This window comes from Elgaria multicarinata, chromosome 4, assembly GCF_023053635.1.
Source record: "Elgaria multicarinata webbii isolate HBS135686 ecotype San Diego chromosome 4, rElgMul1.1.pri, whole genome shotgun sequence".
Lineage (NCBI taxonomy): Eukaryota > Metazoa > Chordata > Lepidosauria > Squamata > Anguidae > Elgaria > Elgaria multicarinata.
This window is the reverse complement of record NC_086174.1, coordinates 45,280,446-45,305,350: the sequence shown is the minus strand read 5'-3', so window position 1 is coordinate 45,305,350 and position 24,905 is coordinate 45,280,446. Positions and strand designations below refer to the sequence as shown.

At 41.9% G+C, this 24,905-nt stretch overlaps 1 protein-coding gene across 3 annotated transcripts in view; it reads left to right on the top strand.

The window, feature by feature from the left end:
• The window catches only part of DAAM2 (dishevelled associated activator of morphogenesis 2), a 226,798-nt gene that overhangs the window by 189,262 nt on the left and 12,631 nt on the right, over positions 1 to 24,905 (top strand). For all 3 annotated transcript variants that reach the window (XM_063124183.1, XM_063124181.1, XM_063124182.1), the window contains 6 exons: positions 872 to 978; positions 1,914 to 2,002; positions 3,585 to 3,753; positions 5,509 to 5,616; positions 9,229 to 9,289; positions 15,271 to 15,402. In XM_063124183.1, the coding sequence (XP_062980253.1) occupies positions 872 to 978; positions 1,914 to 2,002; positions 3,585 to 3,753; positions 5,509 to 5,616; positions 9,229 to 9,289; positions 15,271 to 15,402 (666 nt within the window). The remainder of the gene's footprint in view (positions 1 to 871; positions 979 to 1,913; positions 2,003 to 3,584; positions 3,754 to 5,508; positions 5,617 to 9,228; positions 9,290 to 15,270; positions 15,403 to 24,905) is intronic.

Sequence of the window (24,905 nt, the reverse complement as noted above, 5' to 3'; positions counted from 1 at the left end):
CTTTAAATAAATAAATAAATATTCCAAAAGCTCTAAATGAAGAAGATGGTGCACAGTTTGCACATGATGTTAATGTTCAGTGTATTCACAAAGATCTTTGCATTTACCTATGCCTTGACTTTCAATTTTCTTTGGCAAATTATGACTCCCTCTGCTACCATGTTGTCGATAGATCAGCATTTAAAGTGCTCCTTAGGATAAAAGAGGGGAATGCTGAAAAGCAGATCCTTTGTCTGGTGTTCCTTACAGGCAGTTTGTTCCAGCGACTGTGTCACTTGGGTGTGTGCAGACGGCCAGGCCAAAGCATTACTCCCACCAGATATGTAAAAAATCTGTCAACGTACGAGCTTTTAAGTTCAGCACATGAATAGGAGCCTGTATTGAGTGTCTATCCAGTCGCACAGATATTGTCCATTGTCTCTCTGAAACAGAACCCTTTAAAAAAGGAGGAGGGTGGGTAGTCACAGCTTTGTGTGGAAGGATGAGCCGGAATGGCACTTTTAGTGCTTTGCTTACACCAGCACGCTCCAGAGTGCCTCTGGCCGTCAAGGAAATTCTTTATTGAATGTCAACAATGTACACAGCAAAGAGTTACTAGAAATGGGAAATCCTATATGGAATTTAAAAGTATGTAATGAGGTCACAGAGAGGAGAATAAGGACAGGGAAGCAACCAGATGTTTCATAAAGGTCACTTTTATAACCACAGCTGCATTGCTTTGAAATTATGATCACATGGGGAATTTAGAGGAGCATTTCCTTACAGTAGCAACTCTGTTAGTTCACTCTCATGCTATCTGCTTCCTTACTCTTGTTGGTGCCCTCATGCTGTGAATGTTTTGTTTCTGTTTTTTTCGCACCTGTGGTTCCAGCTACTAAAGTTTGTTCCAGAGAAGAGCGATATTGACCTGCTGGAAGAGCATAAGCATGAAATTGACCGCATGGCTCGGGCGGATCGTTTTCTTTATGAAATGAGCAGGTGTGTGCGCGTAACAGAGGGAATGAGGCAGGACGGGGGGAGGAAGAGAATGAATATAAAACAATGACATGTCATACAGACAATAGGGATGTATGAGAATTTCAGTTCAAATTATCAAAAATGCCCTGTTCACAACCCCAAATGCAAACAGGAGTGCAATTTCTCTGAAAATGTTTGCAAATTCCCAAACTGGCCTTAGTGTCAACAAAATGCACAACTTTTGGAAAATGTGCATTTTTCCTGTTTGAATGAGCCAAAAAAAAAAAAAAAAAAAGGTTGCAAATGAGAAGCGGAGCAAACCAAACCAAGTGAGCTTGAGCATTGTTGGTTCTCACATCCTTAATTCAGAGGCTTTTTTTATTTCTCTCTTAAGCTGAGAGAGAAAGCAAAAATTATTCACCCATTGCTCATTCATTCATTCATTCATGGATTTTTAAACTGCCTTTCAAGAAGAATTATAGTAATCCTTTTATCAAGGTACTACTGGTCCATCCCTGCATGAGCTGTTCTGTTTTACAAAGATTTGGAAGCCAGAGACTTGGGTTTCTTGTACTTAAGAGTCCATCTGAATAAAATATTAAAAATGCATTGGGTTAATAAATATATTACTATGCACCTGGAAGCTTTCTCCCCATTTTTCCCTATATTTGGTGCCTCCCATTCTTCATCTGTCTTCTTTCTTATATACCACATAGCAATTTTCTTAATTAAAATGATGGTTGCTAATGCTGACCCTTCACAGTTTCCTGTAAGGGGCCCTTGTGCTCAAAGCTAAGTGGCTGGGTGAAGTTTCTTTTCCTTCCTGGACTACTTCATAGATTCCATTCACTGAGGAATAAATGCAACCTCTAGTTATATTAGGCTTTGTATAAGAATGGACTGAGCCCATGGTTGTTCTGTCTTTCTGATGCTCTCATTGAAATGTAATTCTTCAGGATTGACCACTACCAGCAGCGACTTCAAGCACTATTCTTTAAGAAGAAGTTTCCAGAGAGGCTTGCAGAAGCCAAGCCAAAAGTGGAAGGTAAGGCTAAGGCCTTTGCAGAGCACATCGTATCACCTGTGTCAGACTTCCAAAAATATACTCTGCAGTGAAACACTCGGTGCAAGGAAAGAACCATGTGTTAGGCAGAAGAACATTTGGGACAATGTGGTTTATACTGCAAAGTAACCTGTGACTGTCATTAGCTAAAACAGCATCTTTTATGAGATAAATAGGAAAGTGCTTGGTAGCTCCTCCTCACTTGACAGTAAGTACTGAAATATTTCCACTTGCCACAACTTCTGGCTGGTTCAAGCCAGGGCTGATTTCATAAACCCATGCGTAGCCCAGCTTTAGGGCTGTGTAGCAAATTTGGCACTGCCACAAAATGGTGCCCATAGGAGGCATGGCAAACAATGAGTAACCTGTTGAATACAAGACCCTTGGCTAGGGTCTGAGCCACAACATCAGACCATAAGAAGAACCATGCTGGATCAGACCAAGGGTCCATCTAGTCCAGCACTCTGTTCATACAGTGGCCATCCAGCTGTCAACCAGGGACCTACAAGCAGACAATGGTGCAACACTACCCTCCCACCCATGTTCCCCAGCAAATGGTGTAAATAGGCTCTCTGCATGAATAGGTGTCCATTTCACAGAAATCCCATCTGCTGGTAAGAAAATGAGTTGTTTTTAAAGTGGGAGCAGTAGAGCACCTTGATGGGCACCATGAAAGGTGCTCAGGGGCGCATTGGTGCCCATGGGCACCACGTTGCCTACCACTGTCTGTAGTATAGAGTTTATGGCTCAGTTCAGACAACACATTTCTCAATGGTGGTTTTAGAATTCCATGGTGGAGTTTTTACACCACAATTAAGAAATGTGTTGTCTGGCTGGAAAACTCCATGTACCAGTGGAAGGTTGTTGTTTTTTTTAAAAAAACAGTCCACACAGAATATCCACACTGTGCAGAGGAGAGTTCCTGCACAACCATTGTGTTGTATGGTGTGTGGCAGGCTCTGTGGAATTTTCTGTTGCATTGAGTTTACTTTTCCCACTGGCTACAGAGTTCCCTGGCAAAAGCAGTGAAAGGAGAAAGTGCTGCTTCTAGGAGAACCACCGGATTTGGTTGTTGTTGTTGTTGTTGTTGTTGTTGTTTTTGCAGCAATGGCTGATGGGATACCATCGGGAGGACTGGGGGAGGAGAGCGAGTGGAGGAACTGTCAATCAAACATCACGATGGATTTTACTCAACTCCACAGTAGCCCACAGTCACACAACGGTGGAGTTAGAACATGTTGTGTGGGGAGTACCCCCTAAAATCTAAACCGTAGAGTGGAGTTTTTACACTGCATTGGCTAATGTGTTGTCTGAATGGACCCTATATAGTAGGATCTTCATTATAAGGGAAAAGCCCTTTGGTGCTGCTGCTTCATCTTGTAGGAACTTCTTTCCAGATCTGGGACTAAACAAATAAGTACACTCAGTCTGGTGTTTTCATACACATTTTCAGTGTCTCAGGTTATTCATGCGAAAGGGGCTATTTGCTTTGAGACTTGTGATTTGCTGACTGAAATGACACTACTGTATGTTAATCTAAGGGTAATTTCTGTCTCTCTTTCAGCTCTTCTCTTGGCCTCCAAAGAGCTTACCCGGAGTAAGCGCCTGAAGCAGCTCCTAGAGGTTGTTTTAGCCTTCGGCAATTACATGAACAAAGGCCAAAGAGGAAATGCATACGGCTTTAAGGTCTCCAGCCTGAACAAAATAGCAGATACCAAATCTAGCATCGATAAGTAGGTTTATTTATTTATTTACTTATTATAAATATTTATACTTCCTTCAATTGAAAAAAAAAAGTCAACAAGACCGTTTACATGAAAGAACACACAAAAGCAATTAAAATACAATTTCTTTTATGGCACAGAATTTTTAATTGGTGTTCATTTTTAATCTATCGACACCCAACATTTTGTATCAAGAGAAACTGCATTCTGCAGTGAATATCTGCATAATTTACTCTGCTTAAAGCTAGAAGCAGAACGCAATTAAGTCCCACCCCCAGAAATGCAACTCAGATAACAAATATTGAAAATAGCAACAATCATAACAGACATAAGAAACTATGGTCTTAAAAGCCCGAGGACACCAATCAAAAGTTCTAAAATTATTAGAGCTGGGTCAAAAGTTCAGAATGGGAATTTTCCAGCACATTCATAGGGGTGAAGCTTCTCCCCACCCCCATCTTTGGGGGTCTGGTGAAATCTTGAGGGGCAGGATACTGACATTTGTAATAGCCAGCAGTGGAAGCTTCTCTTTCTTTTCTTTTTAACTGTTTTTGGTGGCAGTGCTCTACCCACCCATATATCCCTAGAAGTAAGCAGAGGTACTGTGAGGCTAAATAGCAAAGAGGTAATTTTAAGAAGGATTGGCAAAAATATATAGAATATATGAAGGAAGAAAAGAATAGAACAACTTTGGCAGAAGCATATAGGACTCTCTGGGACTCCTGAAGAAGAAGTAGGGCTAAAAAAAACCCAATATAAAATAACACAAAATAAAATGGAAGAGATAAAGAAAAATGATATACCATCCTAGAAAGAAAAATAGGGGAATTCTATGTGAGATGGGTAGGGGTGCGGGAGGGAACAGGGTAAAGGAATAAAAGGTGAAGCTTGGAAAGAAAGTAATTTTGTTAAAATTTCTGGTAAACTATATATAAATAGCCCTGGACATCACCAGGACTGCTGCCACCACTTTCCTATAGCATTTTCCTATAGTTTTAAAATGAAAAAAGAAAAAGAGCTGGCTATTACAATGTAAGCCCCCCATCCCTGAAATCTGTACAAATTTTCTTAGAACCATAGAATAAGTTGAGTTGGAAGGCGCCTATAAAGCCATTGATTCCAACACACTGCTCAATGCAGGAATCCACATTAAAGCATACCTGCAAGATGTCTATCCAGCTGCCTCTTGAATGCCTCTAGTGTGGGAGAGCCCACCACCTCCCTAGGTCTATGGTTCCATTGTTATATTGCTCTAACAGTCAGGCCATGTTTGCCAAAGTGTAGGTTGTGCCTCTCCAACGTTGCATCCTGGGAAGGTGGGATCTTCTATCTCAGCATGAAAAAGTATGACTAAATGGATGAGGGATGGGGTGGGAGAACCCCTTTGCTTGGCACCAAAAGGACAACAAAGAAGATCATAAGTGGACCTCTCTAACCTGCATAGTAGGTTTGAAATGTACCTCTTTTAATTTGGAGGGTACTTTGCAGGCAGATTTTTGTATTCATTGCAGGATTCCACCTGCTATTGGGTCATTCAGAGATAAATAGGCATTCAACCATTAGAGGAAAAACTGGTCTATGAAATTTGTTATCAAGAGAAATGTTTGCTTCTCATTTGCAGTGCTTTTATTTCAGAAACATAAATACTGATACATATTTGAACTTTAGCTGGTGAGCCTGATTTCAGTCCGAGCTCTCTGTCTAAGGCATGGCAGTCATCCTCACCATCTTATTTTCTCCCTCATCCATATCTCTTTGCCCTAGGAACATTACGCTGTTACACTACTTAATTATGATCTTCGAAAAGAATTACCTAGATATCCTAGACATGCAGTCTGAATTGCAGCATCTTCCAGAAGCAGCAAAAGTCAAGTAAGTTGGAGAAAATTGGGGAGTAATTTGGGGACTCAATGATACATGGGTATTAGATAATTATGTGGAGATTGCTCATAGTGTGTAGATTGGTGTCCTGAATAGAGGACACCAGGTGTGTTACATGGCATGTTAACCTAGGGATTACTGTTAACGTGCTATGTAGAATGGAATATGATCTCTACAATATAATCTGCTAGGTGCTGTAGATGTACAAGATGCTGTGCTATACTGAGTCAGAGAATTGGTCCACCTTAGCCCAGTATTGTCATTTCTAATGTGCAGCATCTTTCCAAGGACTCGAGCAAAGGTCTTCCCCCGCCCCCCCGCTACCTGAGATTCTTTAACTGCAGTCAATGCCAGGGAATGCATTTAGCATCATATATATATATATATATATATATATATATATATATATATGCAAAACATGTGTTCTACTATTGAGCTATAGGGATACAAGAACTCCCTCCTGGATCTCCACAAACAGGCTCCCAGTCCATCACTTTTCTTTTGACAGTGGCCAGCCAGGCACCTCTGTGAATCAGCTTATAAACAAGGCATAAAGGCAACAGCAGCCTCCCCACTGTTGTTTATCCCAGGCATATTCTGTATTGGATTTTTCACTTTAGGAGAAAAAGCAAGTTATTTGCACTTCTGGTTGTATGCAAAAACTTGAACATATTTATATGGAGTAGAAATGGTCAAGTTCAACAGTAACATGGTAGAACCAGAGTGAGCAACTTGTAATTCTCCAGATATTTTTGCCTACAACTCCCATCAGCCCTAGCCAACATAGCCAATGGTGAAGGATCATGGGAGTTGTAGGCCAAAACATCTGGAGGATTCCAGGTTGCCCATCTTTGTGGTAGGAGGTACTTATCCATAGTCCCATCTCCCAACCTTCACTCATTTGCCTTTGCCTCTGTGCATTCGTTGTCGCCTCATTTTAAATAACCCACCCTTCTTTTTCCAATTGGCAACAAAACATGTAATGCTCAGTAGGGTGAAATTGCAGAAGTTTGCATGGCTTGTTTGGGTTGTCTTGGCACAACATTTGGGGATTTTTATTACCAAGTTCCAGATCCCTTGCGTAATAAAGGTGGTCCCTAGATGAAATGATTAAGCTGAGCAAAGTAATACCGTTCTGAAATTTATTCAAGGAGAAAGGGTAAATAGAAAGCTGCCTTATACCATGGCAGATCATTGGTCATTCTAGCTCAGTAGACAGTACTAGATCGACCAATGGTCAGACTTGTAATAAAGCACCTTCCTTTGTTTCTATGCCTACACAGACTGGCAGCGGTTCTCCGGGATTTCAGGCAGGAGTCTTTCCCAGGCTTTCTTGGAGATGCAAGGAATTGAACTTGCAGCCCTCTGCATGGAAAAAATGTGCTCTATCTCTGAGCTGTGGTCTAAGAGAAACGTTTTATCATTTCACATAATAATCCGGTTAGACAGCCCCCAAAGAAATTAATGCAAGTAGTTGGAATTAGCTACCAGGAGTTTTGATGGTTAACAGCCAATAATATAACTATTTTTTTAAAAAAAAATGCTAGATATTGAAGATAGCAAAGAGCAGTGAATCTTTTCACCAAAGTGGTTAGTGCAGATGTTATCTTGCAACAAGAGTCTTCATCTTTTAAGAAGTCAGTGTCTGGAATACTGCTTCATAATATTTATTTCTCGCCACTAAGAAGCCCAGATGATTGGACTAGATGGCCAATTTATTTAATCCAGGGCATCTGCTGTTACATTATTTTTCTGTATGATGCCCAGCTTATTAACAAGGATACGCAGAGTAAGGCACCAGTGTTGACACAAGCAGGCTCCAAATGTGGCCGGAAGCCATTTTTATTGATTGTACATTTGTATACCAAGTTTTGTTTGGTGTAAACATGCCTCTGCCCCTTGAACGTTCTGCTGCTATGCCACTTTGTTAACTAGCGCTAGCGGCCATAGACTCTTGAATGTTGTAACACTGGATGAAAGGCCGACAATCACTTATTACTCAGTATTAACTTTGTAACAGTTTTCTTTCCAGTAACTTTTATTCATAGTAACTCTTTATTCAAGCCCTTAATTCATTAGAAGGGTTAGTTTACTCATGCTGCAATTGTACACCTGTTTACCTGGGTGCATTGAAAGTGGGAATTATTTCTGAGGAGACATGCAGTTAAATGTGCTGCAAGTTTGTACATTGCTTTGCTTTTGAGTGACTAGCTGATTCGAATGAAAGCTACGCATGGATGAACTAAACATCATGCACAGTGTGTTGCATAGTACATAGCATGTGCATGGAACGTGGGTATCTGATGTGAAATGTGATATTCTAGGAAGCCTGATTTCATTTTAAAAAGCAGATTTCCAGCCCATCTGCCTATGGAAAATGATTGAATGAATTCTTATGAAGCAGTAAAATTAGTGATAGCTTACCATAAGAATAAAGGTAGATCCCTGGTTAATGGATTCCTTCATTTATTTAAATATTATATGCCACCATATAACCATGTTCTCTAGGCAGCTTACAACAAACTTAATGAGAAATTACAAATACATAAATAAATCAATAGAACAGAGAAGAGCAACATAAAAAGCTACAGCCCAGATAAAACATATTTAAACCAGGAACAGATTAAAAGGCCTGAAAAACACAAAAAGTCTTCAACTGTCAGTAAAATGGCATCAAGGTAGGCATTAGGTACACCTGCAGGAGAGCTTCGAAAAAGACCTTAAGATTCAAGTAGGTGCCTATCCTTACATACCCTGGTCCGAAGCCATGAAGGTGACTTTGAACTCGGCCTCCTGGGAACAAATTGGGAGCCAGTCAGCAAAACACCAGCATCATATGTTTATACTGCCAGGTCCAAGGATTCTTGAATATGATTGTCATTAAAAGATCTAGAAGGAGAGATTAGAAGTTTCTTTATAAATTATGACAAGCTTTACTAAAACTAGGATCTTACCTTTTTTGGTGGGAGAAGGATGAAATTGTGTCTTATGGGGAGGAAGAGGTGATCTGATTGAGATGGATATTCAGTTTTTGATTTCTTACTTGTGGGTTGAGCTGTTATTTTATTAATACATTAATTAAATATCAATCCTGCCTTTCTGCATTAGGAGCCCAAGGTGGCTGATAACAATGGAACATAACCATTTAAAAATATATTCAAAAAGAACAGGTAACACTATTGGCACATAGCAGGCAAACAATCAGTCCATCAGGCCAAAGGCTTGTCTAAAGTGGAAGCTCTTGGATTTATTTAAAGCTAGCTGTGTGGCTAGGACATCATGCGAAAGAGCGGAGTGGTGCTCCCTGGCCTCATAGCTTGCCTCCGCATTGCAGATATCCTGAGGCCAAAATGCTGACTCTCTTCTGAATACTGTGGGCTCTTTAATGTGAAAACAAGCAGCTGAGGGTCTGAAATGTCCTATTAAAAGCCAGTGCAAAGCTGAATGGGCTTTTCCTCTGTTCTCTGAGCATCTGGTGTGGGGCTGGTGCTGGAGGCAGGATACTAGACTTGATGGACCAGCAATCTTTTCTGCTTCAGCAGTTCCTGTATTCCCATGTAACACTGTCCTTTTTGTTTTCAACCACTGTGTGTCTCCTTGCAGCCTGGTGGAGCTGGAGAAGGAAGTTAACAACATAAAGACTGGATTGAAAGCTGTTGAAGCTGTAAGTATGCCGTAGTTTCCAAATACTCCACTTTAAAAATGCCCCCCTTGGGATCTGGGGCACTGTGTCTTTGGTGAGAGAAGAAGGAGCTTTTCTTCCTTTGTCAAGCAGAGCCTGTTTCCCTAAGACAGAATCGTGTTTTTTTTTTTTTTTAAATGTCTCCTGTGAAATCTGGACTGACAATATTAACAGATGTACCCCTTAACAAGAAGCTTGCTTGATCTACTACTGAGAGTCAAGAGATGAGAGTTAGGCAACTGGCATTTAGCAAAATGTTGAGCACTTTTTGTTTGCTCCTGTCGGAGGCATTTGGTCTTTGAGCAGGTGTTTGACGTGGCCTCTGTGAACAGGCTTACACAGGTGGGGTATAGCCTATGTATTAAGGCATTTATTACTTGCCAAAATGGCTGTCAAGAAGGAGGGAGGAAGGCAGGAAGGCATGAAATAGATGTCCATAACTCTGCATAGCATTAAACCAGCTGCGTTACATCAGGCACTAGCACTACTGCTCACAGAGCTCTAAAGACCTTTTTTTACATCTTATATTATTTGTGACACATAAGCCACTCCCAAGCCTAAACAATTCCTGGCTCCTTCTAAGTCAAAAGACACGTGGGCAGCCCACGCCTGAATGTTTGCCATGTTTGCCTTGCCTTTTCCAGTGCTGAGAATGTGGACGAATGTTTTGTGGCATTTTTAGACCTGTGAATGAGATACCCGTTTTGGAGAGGTCCCTGTAAGCCACACTCTGCTAAGAGTGGACATGCGTGGAGCTTCTTGAAGCAGCCTCACACTGGTGTAACTCTCCTCGTGTCAAACACTCCTGTCAGCTTCTTCAACCCTTGTTGTTCATATGCAACACAGTGTCACAGGGGGCATAGTTTGGGGAAGGGTTGTAGCACAGTGATAGAGCACCTGCTTGGCATGAAGACGGTCCCAGCTTCAATCCCCAGCATCTCCAGGAAGGGCTAGGAAAGGATCCTACCTGAAACCCTGGTCATCCAGTGCCAGTTAGTGGCCCTGTTCAGAAGACACCTTAAACCATGGCTTTAACCATGGTGGTTAAGCCAGGCTGTGCTCAGAAGACACCTTAAACCACAGCTTTAACCATGGTGAATAAAGCAAAAAGCCTTATTCACCGTGGTTAAAGCCATGGGTGTCTTCTGAACATGGCCTGGCTTTCTGGCTTAACTACCATGGTTAAAGCCATGGTTTAAGGTGTCTTCTGAATGGGCCCAATGTTGATAATTCTGGGCTAGATGGATCCATGGTCTGAATCAGTATAAGGCAGCTACCTTGCATGTAACATAGCAAGCTGCCTTACAACTGTTCTGACTATTCGTGAATCTAGCCCAGAATTATCTACTATGATTGACAGCATCTCTCCAAGGTCCCAGGCAAATATAAAGTGATGCACTTTGGTGCAAAATAATAAAAAAAAATACATACTTCAAATATAATCTGATGGGATCTGAGATAATGGTGACTGGCCAAGAAAGACATCTTGAGGTTGCGGTAGAGTGCTTGATGAAAACGTTGACCCAGTGTGCGGCAGTGGAAAAAAAGGCAAATTCCATGTTAGGCGTAATTAGGAAAAGAATTGAAAATTAAACTGCCAATATCATCCTGCCCTTATACAAATCTATGCTACAACCACACTTACAATACTGCGTACAGCTCTTCTCACTGCACCTAAAAAGGATATTGTAGAGTTGGAAAAAGTGCAGAAAAGGGCAACTAAAATGATCAAGGGGCTGGAGCAAGCGTCCTATAAGGAAAGGTTGCAGCAACTGGGACCAGATCTACACCAAGCAGGATATGACACTTTGCAAACACTTTGCAAACTGTATATGGAGTGTGTCCTGGGCCCCAACAGTTTTCAAAGCTGTTATAAACCATTTTAAAGCAGTGGTGTAGTTCCTACCTGGGATTGTATAGCTTAGAAAAAATGTGAGTAAGGGAAGACATGATAGACAGAGGTGTACAAAATTATGCATGGTGTAGAGAAAGTAGATAGGGAGACATTTCTCTCTCTCTCTCTTTCATTATACTGGATCTTGGGGTCATCCCATGAAGCTAATTGGTGGAAGATTTAGGATAGATAAAAGAAGGACTTCTTCACACAATTTATTTATTTATTTGCAATATTTATGCACCGCTCCCTGTCCACAGATTTCAGAGCGGTGAACAAATAGAATAAAAGAATAAAAACGGAATAAAAGCATCATTAAAATTACATTTTTAAAAGAACAAAGTTCAGATAAAACCACGGTTATTCATTCGTTGAACCACAATGTCGAGCAACAACGACGAACAACAACGTTTTCAGGAGGCACCAAAAGCAATACAATGTTGGCGCCTGCCTGACCTCCAAAGGCAAGGAATTCCATAGGAAGGGGGTCACCACACTGAAGGCTCTACTCCTGGTGGACTCCAATTGGACCGTAGGTCCATGTGGAGCCACCAGTAACATGCCCTCAGATGACCTCAGTGACTGGGCAGGTTGGTAAGGAAGAAGACACTCTCTCAGGGATCCTGGTCCCAAGTCTTTTTTTCAGGGATTTTGTACATGAGTACCAGAACCTTAAACCTGGCCCAGTAGCAGATAGGCAGCCAGTGCAGTTCCCTCAGCAAAGGACTTGCATGCTGAAAAGGGGCAGCTCCTAACAATGCCTGGGTACCCCAGTTGCTGAGGTGTACGGCTGGAGGGTTCTGCTGCCCTCATGTCCTGTTGCTGGGTTTCCCATGGGCAGCCTGTTGGTCTAGATGGTCCTTGGTGTGGTCCAGCACAACTCTTAATGTCTCTGTGTTTTTAAAGGACTTTTGCATGTGCTTTACCAGTGAGCTGTGATCCTCCCTGCCCCCTCATGAGTCCTAGACCAGACCAGGTCAAGCTTAGCCACCCTAATGATCCTGCCAGACATGCCCAGTCTAAAGCTTCTTTGTATATGTTTGGAATGGATTCTGTAATACATTCCAAATTTCACCACCCACCGAAGGGGCTTGGCGGAGTCAAGTCCAGCTTAAGGAAAACCCCTTTGCTCGGTTACTGCAGTCGGTATGGCAGACTAGAATCACCACTTCACCCATTATGCCTGCTGGGAAAGGGAGTGAATGGGGGAATTCATCCTTCATGCATTTTAACTGTGAATATGGCAAGATGTTTAAAAAGGCACTGAACAGCAGTTCCACTATATTAAATGCTGCTCAGTGTGCATTTTTAAATCCAGCTTTCATGTGGACTCAAGCAGTGGCCAATGTGCACAATAACGCGCGGATAATAGTGAGGATTTCCCGGGCTGTAACTTTATCTCTTGACCATTCACCCCACCTGGCCTTCTGTGTAAGGCACAGTTTTTCACATGATAAGAAAGCTCTAACATGTCCTAGTTTCTCCATGCCAGCTATTTCATGCAACCAAGGAATTCCAAGATAGTTGCAGCTGTCGAGTGATAAACCATTGATTTGGTTTGCTTTCAGCTTGCGGGTTGCTTGCCCAGTGTCCTTGCAGTACCTTCGCCTGCCTCTTCTTGGGCATGATCTCTTTTCCATTCATACACAATTTCCCCTCCTCCCACCCACCTCATTTTATAATTTTATTATTTTCTTTTTTAAAAAAAAATAGCCTCAGCAGCCAGCACCTCCCAATCTTGCTCATTCATTTCACATTTTTTGGCATGTCGAACTGCAGCACTGTAGCAACAATGAAAGATCATTGTTGGGAAGGGATGATGGGGTGGGGGGAGAAAGGGGGGAGAAAGGTGCAAGCCTTGACTCTGTTCCAGCGTGTTCTCGCCACAGCCCTGGCTCTGACTGCTGAAAGGGTTCTTCAAGGCCCCTTATTACAAACACAAGACTAAAAATAGGTCCGCAGTCAGCTGCTCACAGAGGCACTTTGTAATCTTTTGCTTCCCAGGGCTGGCAGCACTGTTCAAAAATGAGATGCGAGTTCAGCTTTGAGAAACTTCACAGAGTAAAGGCGGCATCACAGCATAGATCAAAATGCAAAACTATAAACACTTGCTGCTCTTTGCCAGGGCATCCACCTTGCTGCCAACAACATTGGTAGCATTTGTGGCTACGCCCCAGTTTTTGAACAATCCTTCAGGCCAACTCTGGAAGAGAGGGCTTTTTGAACACATTCCGAACTTTGGCTCAACCCATTTGAATTAAATGTGAGCTTCTAATTTTAATTCAGGTTTAAAGGGAAAATAAGTAATGTCCCAAGCAATCTCAATGCAACTTAGTGTTTTCTCAGTTAAAACTGGGAGTATAAGTAATCCCTTAACAGAAAAAAATAATAATCCATCACTGTGCATGGAAGGTTATGGCAGAACAGAAGCAAAGGACAGGTTCCCTACTCAGAGGATCTCACCATCCAAATGTAGTCAGGAAGAAGACGTGAAAGAGAGTGGAGGTGGAGACGGGGAGGGAGGCAAGGGTAATGAACTCTACTCAAGTGTTCAAAATTCAGTCTGAACTTGCTGAATTGTCAAATCCGGTTCCCTTGACTCACAGTATTGTTCTAGTCAAATAAGTCCATTTGGCAGGCAACTTGTGCACAGACCGTGAAAATGAGTATTAGTAGCAGTTTTTGCAATCTCAGAATAAGCAGAAGATTAACCGAAATCTTATGAATGATTATTTTCATTTGGTTTGAGGAAAATCAAACTATGTTAGTAATTGTATAAACGCAGCAGAGGAACATCTAGAGGTTAGAGAAAATATTAAGCTGATGCAGTGTGGGTGATCAGAGCCTGCTATGGAAGCAACAGTTACGAAAGGAAATGGGAGGTAAAGAACACTTGATATTGTCCTTGACTGACCTCCTGAGGTCATTCAAAGCACTGACAAGTTTCTTAAGAATGAAACATTCAAGAGCTCTAGTTCATGTTGAAATCTGAAATAAAAGTGAAAATAATGTACTTTAGACTGGATGTTAATGTACTTTCAGTTCTGACATATTGGAATTACCCCAAATGTACCCAAAGTGAAGCAGACATATTTTTTGGGGGGGGGAAACATTGTTTAATGGGTGGAGGGAGAGGATCATGGGTAAGTTCTACCTCTTCATGTTGTCTCTTGTGAAGGTTGGCCCTGTCTGCATTGTCCCCATTTCCTGGTTATTTAATGTGCTCTTTGCTTTAGTGTGTTACCAGGACTTCCCTTAGGGTCAAATCAGATATTATTTGAAATCCGTACCAACAGTTACATCAGGCCTATTCAGGCAACACACTAAACCATGGTTAGGCTGCTAACCCTTTTGCAGGAAATAGTTAATGAGTGTGTTTAACCCATGGTTATGTAGCCACCACAGTTAGGAATGTTTCACATGACACACTAAGCCATAATGTTTAGCTCAAAATGCTTAAACACCGTGGCTTAGCATGTCATCTGAACAGGGTCATTTTTTTCTTTAAAATTTGGGCTCTAGAACATGGGCAGGGACCCTGGCCCAGATCAACACCTTAGGGGTAGGCTGACCATATGAAAAGGAGGACAGGGCTCCTGTATCTTTAACACTTGTATAGAAAAAGGAATTTCAGCAGATGTCATTTGTATCTGGTCAAGAGGGCAGGGCTCCTGCAACTTTAACTTGGTGTTGAGCAATCAGGCAGAATACGGCCTGCATATATCCTCTTATATCTGTACAAGTAAAAGGCCTAGAATTATTATTTTTTTACAAAATGAAAGTTTCACTGAATATTCAAGGGGAGAAGCCAGGCAGGCTTTCCTTGGGATATGGTCATGGGAATTAACATAAATTTGATTCAATCATCGTGTATATTGCTGTGTACTGTCACCCTGAATGCATAAGAATTGCCTTTTTTTCTGTGTCCCAAGTCTTGCTATTTCCAAACCTGCTCAGCAGACAAATAGTTACTTGAGTTTAGCAATGTGGCTGCACCAGTTATGATACTCTCACAAAAGATCCTGTTGCTAGCTGCCAGTCAGTTCTTCTGATCTTTCTCTTTTTTTAGGAGCTAGACTACCAGAAGAGACGTATGCGGGAAGCGGGTGATAGGTTTGTCCCCGTCATGAGTGACTTTATCACTGTAGCCAGTTTTAGCTTTTCAGAGCTGGAAGACCTTCTGAACGATGCGAGGGATAAGGTAGGATATCACTTCTTAAACGACTATTTTCTGATACATTATCTCATGGTCCTGTGAACCCAATACCTCTGTTTTGCTTACTGTGATGTTCACATTTTTTCACACAAAAGTTTGTTGTGTTCCATTTCTGAATCAGTGGTCTTTTTTAAAAATTCCACTCAAAAATCCATACATGTTTGTGTGCATTTTTGTACTCACTTAAATGTATATGCAGTTTCTCCTGATATATACATTTTTGCAAGCAATTTCCACAAATGCATGTATTTTTGTACATAGTTTGACTTGGAGATCTGTATCGCAGAATTTGGAGAAATGAGAAAACTGAAAGATAATTAGATTGATTCATTTATCCACAATCCTTTCCCATAGCCCAGGGCAATATCTGTCAAGTAACTATTCTCTTCTTTTTTTTTTAATATGGGCTGTTCCATATAGCACATATATCCGTTCTTCACTGGGAATGGAATCTATTCTTCAGAAATGAATGGCAAATATTTTCTTTGGGACAATGGGCAGTCCTTTTAAGATCTGAAGTCTTGGTGTAGAGAGGAGTCTTGGACACAATGCTAAAAGTTTGGAGGATAAGTTTGTATGTGGCAGTGAGAAAAACCTTGTTACAACATTTGGATCAAAACCTCATGGATAACCATCATTTTCTTGTTCAGAATGTACTCTACCAGTTTGGCTACAGTACACACCCAGACATTGATAAAGAAAATGGGCAGTGTGGTGGAAATACAGTCGAGCTTGCTAAACCACAGAGGCTAATAGAATGTCATCTCTGAGCTGGAGCATCCATAGAATGTAGAAATGAAGACAATGATTTCTCCAAGTGAAGACATGGATTAGGTGTTTTAGGTTGCAAAGGACCTAGAGCAGGGGTAGTCAACGGGATACCCTCCATATGTTTTGGACTACATCTCCTGTTATCCTGGATCATTAGCCATGATGGCTGGGGCTGATGGAAGTTGGAGTTTGAAACATTTGGAGGGCACCAGGTTGCCTATCGTTCATCTAGAGGAACCTGGACAGAGACTGTACACTGGCCCCTCAGCAGACTTACTTTGTCCTCAGTACCACCGTATGGCATTGTGGGACCCTCACCCAAACTAGGAAGTGTTACATTTAAAACAAATGAAAGGGAATCTTCCAAGATGCATATTAGGACAATATTTTTATAGGCAACCCAAAAGACACAAAATATTGTGCAAGCTTTTGAGTTCTCCAGAACTTTTCATCAGGATGGATGGATGGAGGGACAGACAGACAGACAGGACGAGGGAGGGGGAAAAGACTGGCTGGTGTTGAAAGCATGGAATGAGGGAGGAGGTTGGAGACATTCAAATCAGGTTCCAGTGGGTGCTGTGATGGTTTCTGGTTGCACGTAGGATTACTGGGATGAATGAACAGTGGTTGATCACCTACTTTTGAAAATATAAAATCCAGCTGTTACCCAGACACACAGGGTGGAAAACAGAAGTAGAGAAAAAATATAGAGTTTTTATATTAACAAAGCTGGAGATAATTTTTGATAGTCAATTAGGTTTTTTAAAAAGTAGAAACCAAATTGGGTAGCTTTGCCTAGTAGTAATGAAGGATGCACCCCTGAGACTAAAGGTACTGAGCGTTACTGGATATCACATGACAAAGAAATAGTTGATTGTGTTGGTAATTAACAGTCGCATGGCACACTTTGCCCAGACTGTGGTAATTTAACAAACCTGTTTTGATAATCAAAAATTCCTAAAACCTGGTAATCTTCATGCATCCCCCAGTTACAATCAGATTGGTGTTTGTTCGTTTTTTCATTTCCTGGTCGAACATCCCTAAGTATACAATGTTTATGCTAACCAACATGAGCTCAGTGGGCCCAAATGTACCATTTGTAGGGTTCTTCTGGTAACTAAATAAGGTATTAAAGAACAAAACTGTAGAGATCTTTAAATTACTGATGTGATCCATTCCAATAAGTGGAGCAAGTAGCTCTTTTGTTCCAGGGTAAATATGTTCGAAAGGTGGGACAGGTATCAGCTTCGCAGCATATTACCTAGAGCAAAACGTTTTTGTGACCTGATGGCTAACACTAGTGTTGGGGGCGGGGGAAGCATGTATTGTACACCCTGTGCCAAAAGGTAACCTCTAAAGCAGACTGAAGGGTAGGCTTTCCATTTATTTGCTCCTGACTAAACGTTGGCATGAAGCCCTCATTCTGCAGGGTGGGGAAGGAATCTATAAGAAAAGGGTTATAAAGCCATGAGAAAGTTTAATCGGGAACAAGTCATAAGGCAAACAGAGTGTAACAATGGTAAACCTGTCTTGCTTTGCTAGTTTGATCAAGGCAGGTAATAGTACCAACCTAGTAATTTAGAGGAGTACATTTAGTAGCCTAAATCCATTTTCTTTATGGCGGTAGCTGGAAAGCAGATGGGGCTGCTCTGGCATTATGCTGGAGCCCTGCCTGGTTTGCTTCACCTGCAGGCCAATTCACCTGTTACAGGAGAAACTCAGGACCTGCTGTTTCCACTGCAGGTTGATTTGCATCACATCACACTCTTGGATACTTCATTCACTTATATCTAGTGTAATATGTGAAGTGTCCCTTCTTTGGCAGGTAGAAGTAATACAGGACACCTGTGCTCCATCATACACTGGAGGCTTCCAGTTCTCCAACTCATACGTTGCATGATTCCGTTGCACTGCAACAATAGTTGTTATGGACATGGAGAACAGGACAAGTTTTCTTTCTCCTGCTCATCTTGTTCTGAAATATTGAATGGAGGGGGCCCTGTGGTCCTTCCATTTGGCCTATTGCCAATTTATTTCATATTTTCACTGCAAACAACTGGGAACATGGCTACTACCCTCATGCCATGCAGGGCCGGCGCTACCATTAGGCCAACTAGGCAAGCGCCTAGGGCGCAGACCTCAGAGGGATGCAGTACTGCCCTTTAAGGGTTACAGTTTTCTACAAATTAGCTGTTTTAAGAAAAAAACATAATAAAAGGAAAATATAGTTCAGAAACTCTTCTTGAATAGCTGAATCAAAGTTGGCAATTTTGGGGTGGGTGGGTGGTGCAAGTAGCTTGCCTTGCCTAGGGCACAAAACAGTCTGGCACTGACCCTCCTGCCATGAGATACAGAAAGAAAGTCTTCTGTAGAGATGGGCAAAGAGATGATTGCCAAGGCTCTCCGAACGCCATCTTAAAGTCCTGATCATCTCGCTCCTGTGTTTGATTGCAAGCTGTTTTTGTTCCGTTCAAACAGGAAAAGTGCACATTTTGAACATGAAAAGTACATGTTTTTTTAAGAAGTGCACACCCAAATATGCACTTCCCCCTCCAAAGACTAAGCCATGAAAATGCATGTTTTAGTTTGAAAAATTCACATTGTTTAAAAGTGCATATTTTTTTAACTTGAAGGCAAGTTCAGGATAATGCGAACAGGACAAATTTGAGTGAAAAGCAAACCAAAACCAAATTCTCAGAATCCCTTCTCTTCTGAGCTGTGGGTAATTTTAAAGGAAGTCTGCAGGAAAGCTCTGTTGTCCACCCAGTGGTACTTTCAGATAATGACACTACTTCATGGACTTATCCAGTTGCTTAATTTGTCCCTGCTATCTTGTATCATGATACAGCAGCACTCTTTGTCTTACGTTGTTTCAAAAAGTTGTGGCACAAGTCTGCTCTGACTTTTGAAGTTATAGCCGTCTCTTCTCCAAAACTGTCTGTTTTTCGTGGCTAAACTGGTGCGCCTTGCAGCGCTGTAACTAATGCAAGGTCATGCAAAGGCAAAAGGCAATTTTAATTTTAAAAACGGGGAAATGGAAACGTTATAAAAATGAAATACACATAGTGTTTTATCTGGCCTTGCTCAAAATTAATGCCTTTTTATCTTAAAACAACAAGCCTGTTATTTCAAGCTGTCAGATGTCTCTTGAAACCCTGGGCTAATATAGTATTGGCTAGGATACTGGTGGTACATAGTACTTTGCTTCTCAGACCCTTCACTTCTTGTTTGGTTTCTCTTCATTAACAGGACCTTTGTTCTGGGGTTGTTTTCTTGCTCCTATTTCTGTCTGGCCCCAGTGGCCTGAGAGAATAAAATGTATAACCAACAAGCAAAAGGAAGAGTGCAGGAAGTTAGCCAAAATTTACAATCCCCTGAAAAGGCCTGATTTTAGTGGAAATCGACTGAGCTCAGTTTCTAGGGTAACTAGGAAAAAAATATATTGTACCTAATATAAAAATTTCTATAACCAGATTAAAAGCACTTGGGGCCATGAGTTGACCCATTATCTGAGGCCATGTGGGACCCAGATTATTTTCTACTTGTAGTTATACCTGAAATCTACATCAGCACGATGTGGATGTTGAACCCCTCATGCTTGAGTGGCTCCTTGTATTTAACACTTTTTCATACCTGGCTACACCTCTGTTGTTGTGTGACACAGTAATTGCCACTAATTTTAATATTCCCTAGTGAAGAAAATCACTTCTGCTCCCTTGATATACCAGAGAACTCCTAGATTGTGTCCCCATGGTAGAGGCTTTACAGTGGCTGAGACACTGATCTATATCTTAACCATAATGGTTAATCTAGCCTCATGGTGGGGAACCTTTGGCTCTCCAGATGTTGTTGAATTCCATCAGTCCTAGCCTGCATGGTCAATGGTCAGGAATACTAGGAATTGTAGTCCAGTAACATGTAGGGTCATAAGACACCTTATATGGAGTCAGATATTGGTCCATCTAAGTCACTATTGCCAACATTGACTGGCAGCATCTCCCCAGGGTTTCAGGTAGGAGTTTTTCTTACCCTATCTAGAGTTGACCAGGATTGAACCTGGGACCTTCTGCATGCAAGGCATGTGCTCTACCACTGAGCTGCAGCACCTATGACTAACCTGCTAAATCCTACCATAACTAAGCCCAACTATATACCACTGATCTTATCGAGAGGGACACTGGTTCATCTGGAGGGGCACAAGTTCTCCACCCTGATCTAGCCCAACAAATGGGAGTTTTCTACTTATCTGTGCTAGTGCAGCAGAGGGCAACCTCTTCCATTACCTTAGCCTTTCCAACACATGGCGTAATTTGTTTCTGAAGTTGGATGGATTGAGAATTGATGGGTTTTCATCCCAAGTAGGATTTAATCATACTTGGGAGAAGGAAAATCATCTTACTGTTTCTTCTAGGCTAACTGAGGAGTCTCTCCACAGTGAAGCCAATTATCTCTGGAAGTGGTTGCATATACATTTGCCAACATAATGCTCTCAACAAAATGTGTTTAATTCTAATTACTATAACAGGCCCCATCAATCTTCTACTTCCTATTGTCGTCTTCTCATAATGTACACAGACACCTACTGTTCTTGTTCCTTTTCACCTTCTATTGGAGGAGCTTGCCACTTTCACTCCTCATCAAGCCCTGAGATGTCTTTGGAACCAGTAATTGGAATTTTTGGTACTTAACAAAACTTCTCAAGCTCACTTTAATTTCCCTCCTTTTCTCTCTCTCTCTTCCCCTCCACACAACAACAGATGTATAGCCATGTGTGAGTAGAGTTTCCCTGAGTGAGAGCAGGGATCTCTTGAGAATAGGTACAGTTACATCTTGTTGCTTACCCACCCTGAGGTTGGGGGCTTCATGTGTTAGAACTGCTTCATCTGCCCAGGGTGGGAGACTGTGGTTGTTGAAGTAGGGGTTTCCTCTGGATGAGAGACAGGGGCAGAAGTGTGGCCACACTCCAGGTGGAAAACAGAATGCGCAGGTACTAAGGGAAGGAGAATGAATGGAAATATGCACTTTATTGCTTAGTTGGTAGTAGGCCTCATGTCTGAATGTTATTATTATTATTATTATTATTATTATTATTATTATTTATTTATATAGCACCATCGATGTACATGGTGCTGTACAGATAACACAGTAAATAGCAAGACCCTGCCGCATAGGCTTACAATGTGACCAGCATCTGGATACCACAAGCGAGAACAAGAGAGAAATTTTCACTATATTTTTATTATTATTATTATTATTATTATTATTATTATTATTATTATTATTACAAATAAATGTGCTTCCCAGGGCCTGAAACTGCTCTGTGTGTGTGCGCTCAACACTCCCCATATAAGTTTTAGTCCTTGTGTGGTTAATAAAGCTATTAAGTTTGAAAAATTTGCTCTGTCCAATGGAAAACTAATGCACTTGATGAAGTCATTGCAATTAGAACATTGGTTGTATAGGTCTGTGAAGAGCAGCTGTATGGTTTTTCTTCATTAGGCAACCTTGTTGCATTTTAGGTTGCATTTAACATGCAATTCTTCAGTTCACTCTTGGCTAGGGATGTCTGTCACTGGGAAATCTGGCCCTTTTGGGACCCACAGCATCCCCAGCTCAGCTTGCATTAGCAAGTTGAGCCATGGGTTTTTCTAGAGACTGGGGGACTTTTAGTGTGTGTGTATTTTTTTTAAAAAATTATGGAAATAGAAATTTGCATGAATTGCGGCCATAATCTGCCTAATTTATGGAAATTTCAGCCACAAGCTGCACCAGTTTCTATTTCTGAAAATTAAAAAGAAAAATGGAAAAACCGCAAGCTGGCCCAACTCCCAGGAAAACGAGCTGAAGTCTGAGGCGCCAAGCAGATGAAAGATCAGCAAGCTCTACCCACCAGATGGATTCCTCTGACATCCCTACTCTTAGCATGGCAGCTTGGTCTGATATAGTAAATGGGCATTGACTCCTGAGCTGCACATGCACAGAAGTGAGCACGTAGCTGCTTCAGCACCCCTTCATCATAGAAACTGATCTGCTGCCTTCCATGAGTTCCTTCCTCTGACATTGGGCCTGTTCAGAAGACATCTTAGACCTTGCTGGTTAAGGCTTTTGGTTAAGCAGCAGGGTTTAAGGTGTCTTGTGCAATGTATTTTGCTAAACCCTGCTCACTCACTAACCACAGCTGGACCATCTGCAGCAGGGTTAGCGGCTCTAACCATGACTTAAAGTGTTGTGTGCAACAGCATGGCTTGTGGTTAGTGCTAACCCCAGAGTTTCGTCTGAACAGGCCCACTGAACCACTAGTCCATCTTGTCCAGTATTGTTGACACTGATGACAGGCTAGGATTCTTTTCTAATGAGCCCTGTAGATGCTGGGAAACGAACCTGGGATCTTCTGCCTGCAAATAGTATGCTTTAACACAGAATGGTGCTGACCACACTGGGAACAGGTACATGAACAGTTACCTGAGCCATTTGAGGTGACTTAACAAACTCACAGTCAGGCTTAAGGGTTTCCTGAGCATCTGTGCTGCTTGCTTCTTTCATCTGGTTGACAGCTTGGGCAGGAAAGAGGATTGTCTATGCCTTGTTTCCTCTTCTCCCTCTCAGCCACAGAACCTCCCAGGAAAACGGCTCCCTTGTTGCAAGGTAGATGTCTTGCCTCCTCCTTGCACCCAGCCATCTTTCTCTACTCTGCAGGTCTTGCTATAGTGGGGAGAGGCAGTGGAGGCTGGTGGCTCCAATGCCAGTGAGGCGGTGAATCTGCGCCAGGTTTCAGTCAGGACCAGTCATAACTCTAAAAGACTGAACTGAAACCCGACTGAAACCTGGAGCAGATTCACAGCCCCACTGTCATCGGAGCCACCAGCCTTCACTGACGAGGGGCCCTAAAGAGAAGCAACCATAGTCATGTACCGAGAAACACTGAGTTTGCGTAGACAGGCTGGAGTATGTCATTCTTTTTCTTTCCCACCTCATCTAACAGCTCAGTCTTGTGGGGCTGTTTCCATCATTGCTCTTTCCTTCTAGTTAGACCCCCCCCTCCCCCAACCCTCTGGCCTCATGGAGTCTCAGCAGCCACGTAATTTCACTGGCGGGGCTAGCTGTGATTGTGTGCTGCTGTTCCACTTTCCATCGTCTCGTTGAGACAACTTTACAAAATAAACAACTGTCTAAACTATTTGCTTTGGCTGAAGGAGGAATTCGGTGGAAAGCTTGATGGTGCGAGGGGTGCCGGCAACTGAACGCTACAGGACTAATATATCACAAGATGAAGGAGGGATAGCTTGGGGGAAAATCATTTATTTTAACAAAAACAAAACAAATACATTTACCTCTCCCGTATTACAAAGTACAAGGAGGATGTGTTCCATGTTGCTGTGCTGTATACTCAGCCGTAGGGTCAGGGTGTAAAGTCAGGCTCAGACTTTCCCCTGGGTGAGGGAAGCATCTTAATGGATTCTGGGGTGCTGGAGTGAGTGAACCAGACAGGCAAGAAGGCAGGGCAACAGCAGGGATTGATGACAGGAATACGAACCAAGAGCCATGAATGCAACGAGAATCTGCTGTTAAGTCAAGAGCTTGAAATTGACCTTAGGTAGCTAGCATTAACGGGAGCCAATGAACCAAGGAAGAGGTTATTATTATTATTATTATTTATTTATATAGCACCATCAATGTACATGGTGCTGTACAGAGTAAAACAGTAAATAGCAAGACCCTGCCATGCAGGACAGTGCAGCGGTAAGAGAGATGGTCACCAATCCCAGCGGTACCAGCACAAACCAGTGAGTCCTAACATCGTAGTCACTTGAAGGACCTAATCAAATTTATGGGATAAACGTTCTCATCCCTATTCTCACCAGGAGATCATCAACCACATCACCCCTGTAGCGTCCATGTCAGAGACTGGTCATAATCCAAACTGTATGAACATTAAAAAAATAAATCACCCATTTGATTGTCTTCCTACCAAACAGGAACAGCTCAACATACTGTATGAGTAAGTGGCCAAGTAAAGTAAACAATGCTTAGGATGGATTTTCATTTTTAAACATTGGTGGAATGATCACAGATTTTAAATAGCTGTACATCCCATGCTTCGTTAAGGGGAATATTAAAAATCCTAACCACCAAAAATCCTAACTTCTTTTGGTCAATCATTATGGGTATAACAGTACTATTTGTAGCCCATCTCTTGAAATCTATTAAACCCGAGTGGGTCCCCCACCCCCATCTAGTGCCTGTCAGATGAAATACAACTCTTGCCATTCCTGGTCATTGGCGATGCTGGGAGTTGTGGCTGATGGGAGTTGCAGTCCAAAACAGCTAGAGAGCACCAGTTTGGGGAAGGCTGGAACAGACCAGTGCATGAAGAAAAGCAGAACAAGACTGAGCTCTCAAAGCTGTAGCAAGAATTATGCTGTAGGTTAGCAATTTGATCACATGGATCAATGTGATGTCAGGGTAGGGCTGGAAGCATGAGATGTTAATATGGATAATGTGTGAAGGGGGTTGGAAACTCTGAAGACTACCTGCTGGTCTGCTCTTGGCCTGAGCAAAAAGATTGGTCCAATGGCCTTGGTAAGAATCTCGCTGTAGCACAGATTAGAACTGGAAGAGTGAAAACTCAAATGACCTTAATACTCTTCTATTATGAGCCTTACTTGAGTTTTGTATAAATTGTTGCCCCCATTAAATAAATCTTATTACTTCCATTT